Source organism: Protobothrops mucrosquamatus, unplaced genomic scaffold (genome assembly GCF_001527695.2).
Source record: "Protobothrops mucrosquamatus isolate PMUCROS unplaced genomic scaffold, P.Mucros_1.0 scaffold1773, whole genome shotgun sequence".
Taxonomy (NCBI): Eukaryota; Metazoa; Chordata; class Lepidosauria; order Squamata; family Viperidae; genus Protobothrops; species Protobothrops mucrosquamatus.
Genome location: NW_015387911.1, coordinates 131,868 through 135,895, shown reverse-complemented (window position 1 = coordinate 135,895; position 4,028 = coordinate 131,868). Strand labels below are relative to the sequence as shown.

At 50.4% G+C, this 4,028-nt stretch overlaps 1 protein-coding gene across 1 annotated transcript in view; it reads left to right on the top strand.

Moving 5' to 3' along the window:
• The window catches only part of RYR1 (ryanodine receptor 1), a 108,013-nt gene that overhangs the window by 29,153 nt on the left and 74,832 nt on the right, over positions 1-4,028 (top strand). The window contains exons 22-26 of the mRNA XM_015823102.1: positions 1,339-1,422; positions 1,515-1,674; positions 2,627-2,774; positions 3,511-3,713; positions 3,814-3,988. Of these exons, the coding sequence (XP_015678588.1) occupies positions 1,339-1,422; positions 1,515-1,674; positions 2,627-2,774; positions 3,511-3,713; positions 3,814-3,988 (770 nt within the window). The remainder of the gene's footprint in view (positions 1-1,338; positions 1,423-1,514; positions 1,675-2,626; positions 2,775-3,510; positions 3,714-3,813; positions 3,989-4,028) is intronic.

The window sequence follows — 4,028 nt, the reverse complement described above, 5'->3', positions numbered from 1 at the left end:
AAGTTTTTAAGAAGAGACTGGACAGCCATTTGTCCGAAATGGTATAGGGTTTCCTGCCTGAGCAGGGGGTTGGACTAGATGACCTCCAAGGTCCCTTCCAACTTTATTATTATTATTATTATTATTATTATTATTATTATTATTATTATTATTATTATTATTATTATTATTATTATTATTATTATTATTATTATTATAGCTAACATCACCAGGGCTAAAAAGGGAGTGGGGTTTGTGGAGTGGAGGAGGAGGAGGACTGTGGGGTCCTTGGTGCTCTCTGAGCTTGGTTGTTATCTTGCAGACAATCACTTAGATATGGGCCAGCCGTGTGCTGCAGCTGCCAAAAAGGCCAACACAATGCTAGGCTGCATTAACAGAGGGATAGAATCAAGATCACATGAAGTATTAATACCACTTTACAAGGCCTTGGTAAGGCCACACTTGGAACACAGCATCCAGTTTTGGTCACCACGATGTAAAAAAGATGCTGAGACTCTAGAAAGAGTGCAGAGAAGAGCAACAAAGATGATTAGGGGACTGGAGGCTAAAACATATGAGGAACGGCTGCTGGAATTGGGTATGTCTAGTTTAACAAAGAGAAGGACGAGGGGGGACACGATAGCAATGTTCCAGTATCTCAGGGGCTGCCACAAAGAAGAGGGAGTCAAGCTATTCTCCAAAGCGCCTGAAGGCAGGACAAGAAGCAACGGGTGGAAACTCATCCAGGAGAGAAGCAACCTAGAACTAAGGAGAAACTTCCTGACAGCTAGAACAATTAACCAGTGGAACAACCTGCCTCCAGAAGCGGTGAATGCTCCAATACTGGAAGTTTTTAAGAAGAGAATGGACAGCCATTTGTCCGAAATGGTATAGGGTTTTCTGCCTGAGCAGGGGGTTGGACTAGATGACCTCCAAGGTCCCTTCCAACTTTATCATTATTATTATTGTTGTTTCATCACCCAACTAGAGAACATCATCAGTTCCACAAGGGGGTGGGGTTTGATCTCTGTTTATACATTAGTGGCTTACCCAGTCAGGGTTTGTGGGAGTGCTCTTGATTAGCCTGTTTACTATTAGCTTGTTTGTCTGAGTTGCTAGTTCTTTGACTGGAGTACTGTTTGCCCCTCAATTGTTGGTCCAGTAGGAAACTGCCAAAGTAGCTTTTTTCAATCCGTTGGGTAACAATTTAGTTTTTCAACACGTGGCCGATTCTGCGAGGTGTCCTTGGGGCTTGAGGCACGCTGCGCCATATGCGCTACCCCAGTGAAGAGAGGGCTGTGGCTTAGCTCCCCCCCCTGCCCCCCCAGAATTGTTACCATCTGACCTCTTCCTTCGTAGGACCTTGCTCGCTCTCGGCTGCCATGTGGGGATGGCGGATGAGAAGGCTGAAGAGAACCTCAAGAAAACCAAGCTACCTAAAACGTAACCGGTTTGACTCCCCTTTGTTGGGTGTGCAGAGGCTGATTTTTGGGACTGGGGGGTCCTGAGTCTCCATCTGGTTCCCTCCTTTGCAGGTACATGATGTCCAATGGCTACAAACCGGCACCCTTGGATCTCAACCACATCAAGCTCACTCCAGCCCAGAATACATTGGTGGACAAGCTGGCTGAGAACGGACACAATGTCTGGGCAAGGGATCGGGTCCAACAGGGCTGGACCTACAGCGTTGTGCAGGTGTGGGACTCCAGAGGAAAGGATTTCCTATGGCAGCAGTCCCCAACCTTCCTAGCTTGGCGGCCCAGGGGGAGGGGGAGGGGATAGTTCCCTGCGAGTGGCAGGCGGGTGGACATGAGCGTGTGCAGATCCATTTGTGTGAGTGGCGGTGCACACTCATGTAAATAGAGGAGAGCTTTGCATGCGTGCCTGCGTGCGCTTGCTACTTGTGCAGCCCGGTTCCAAACAGGCCATTGCCCGAGAGTGGGCCATAGCCCATGGACTGGGAACCCGTTTTATGGGGTCCCTATGGACCAGGGGTGTCAAACTCAATTTCACTGAGGGCCGCATCAGCATTGCGGTTGCCCTGGGGGCGCCGGGTGGGTGCGGCCAGAGTGGGTGCAGCCTAATGGGTTGGAGTGGGTGTGGCCTACTGGGTGGGCGTGGCCAGTTCTACATCATTCGCGTCAAGGGTGCCTATGGGGGGCCTGGGCAGGAGTGGGACAGATCTGAGGGTCTCTGGCAGAAGGAGGTGGGACCGGGGCAAGTGCCAAGGCATGGTCCACTGGGGCAAGTGCCAAGATGGCCACCACAAAATTGTACATTGGCTCCAGTCTGGCCTGGGCCAGGGCCAAGGCAGCGGGGGCCGTTCCCTCACTGTTTCCAGGATGGCTTCGCGGGCCACATGAAACCACTTCGTGGGCCGCATCCGGCCCCCGGGCCTTGTGTTTGACATGTCTGCTATGGACTGATGGCTGAAAGCCACAAGCTGACAGGGGAAGGGAGTAAAGGAAGATGCAGTATGGGATGAGGGACCCCAATGGTGTATCTGGTGACGTACCACAAGCTTCCAGGTCATCTCCTCCACTCCTGCCAGCTTTCTAGTAAGATGCACGTGGCTTTGTGATATGTTTCGTTAAACCGCTTTATGTTCACACACCTGTATGTCCTTCTTGGGCTGCGCATCTTGTAGGACATCAGAAACAAGCGCAATCCCCGGCTGGTACCCTACCACCTCCTGGATGAACGGACGAAGAAAACAAACCGGGACAGCTTGCGTGAAGCGGTGCGGACCCTCCTCGGCTACGGTTATAACATTGAACCCCCAGATCAGGAAGCCTGTGAGTGTCCTTCCATTCTTCGGCCTCTGGTTTAATTCATGCGTTCTTTTATTACATTTATATGCCACCTATTTTGCCGTCAAGCGGCTCCGAGCAGCTTACAAACTTCATAAAGACAGCGGTGCAAAACATTAAAGCATAAAATATTAAATAAACCAAAATTAAACGGAGCAGCCCAAATTCGCTAAGTCAGTGAGATGGGCAGCATAGACATTTAATAAATAACTTAGTTAAAAACCGGATTACTATGAAGTATAATGTGGTTGCAGGAATTGGGTAGGACTACTTTAAGGAAAAGAAGGGTTATGGGTGACATGATAGCCGTGTTCCAATATTTGGGGGACTGCCACAAAGAAGAGGGGGATCAAGCTATTCTCCAAAGCACCAGAAGGCCCAACAAGAAGCAACAGATGGGAACTAATCAAGGAGAGAAGCAGCCTAGAACTAAGGAGAAACTTCCTGACAGTGAGAACAATTAACCAGTGGAACAACTTGCCTCCAGAAGTTGTGGGTTCTCCAACACTGGAGGTTTTTAAGGAGAGACTGGACAGCCATTTGCCTGAAATGGTATAGGGTCTCCTACTTGAGCAGGGGGTTGGACTAGAAGACCTCCAAGGTCCCTTCCAATTCTCTTACTGAAGTGGAGGTGGGATGTCCTTCCTAGTCCACTAACCATCTCTGGTATGTCATTTTGTCTTGGCTTTTCCATGCTCTCGTCTTCTTGATCTCTGAACAGCTCAAGAACTGACCAAGGGCCGGCTGGAAAAAGTCCGCATTTTCCGTGCTGAGCAGTTCTATGCGGTGAAATCGGGCAAGTGGTACTTTGAGTTTGAGGCCGTCACCACTGGCGAGATGCGGGTGGGGTGGGCCCGCCCGGATGTGCGACCTGACGTGGAGCTGGGAGCCGACGAGCGCTCCTACGTCTTCAATGGGCATCGGGTGAGTCTGGGCTACATTCTGCTCGTCATCCTGGGCCAGCCCTTGTCTTCTTCTTATTCCATTTCCCTGAAGCATCCCTTCGTTCGTCTTGGTCCTGCAGGGTCAGCGTTGGCACGTAGGGAGTGAGCCTTTTGGTCGCCCGTGGCTACCGGGAGACGTGGTTGGATGCCTGATTGATCTGATTGATAACCACATCATGTTTACGCTTAATGGGGAGATGCTGATCAGTGACTCGGGCTCGGAGTTGGCCTTCAAGGAAATAGAGACTGGAGAGGGTAAGCAAAGCGCTCCCGGACCTCGACTCGTCGTTCCTTC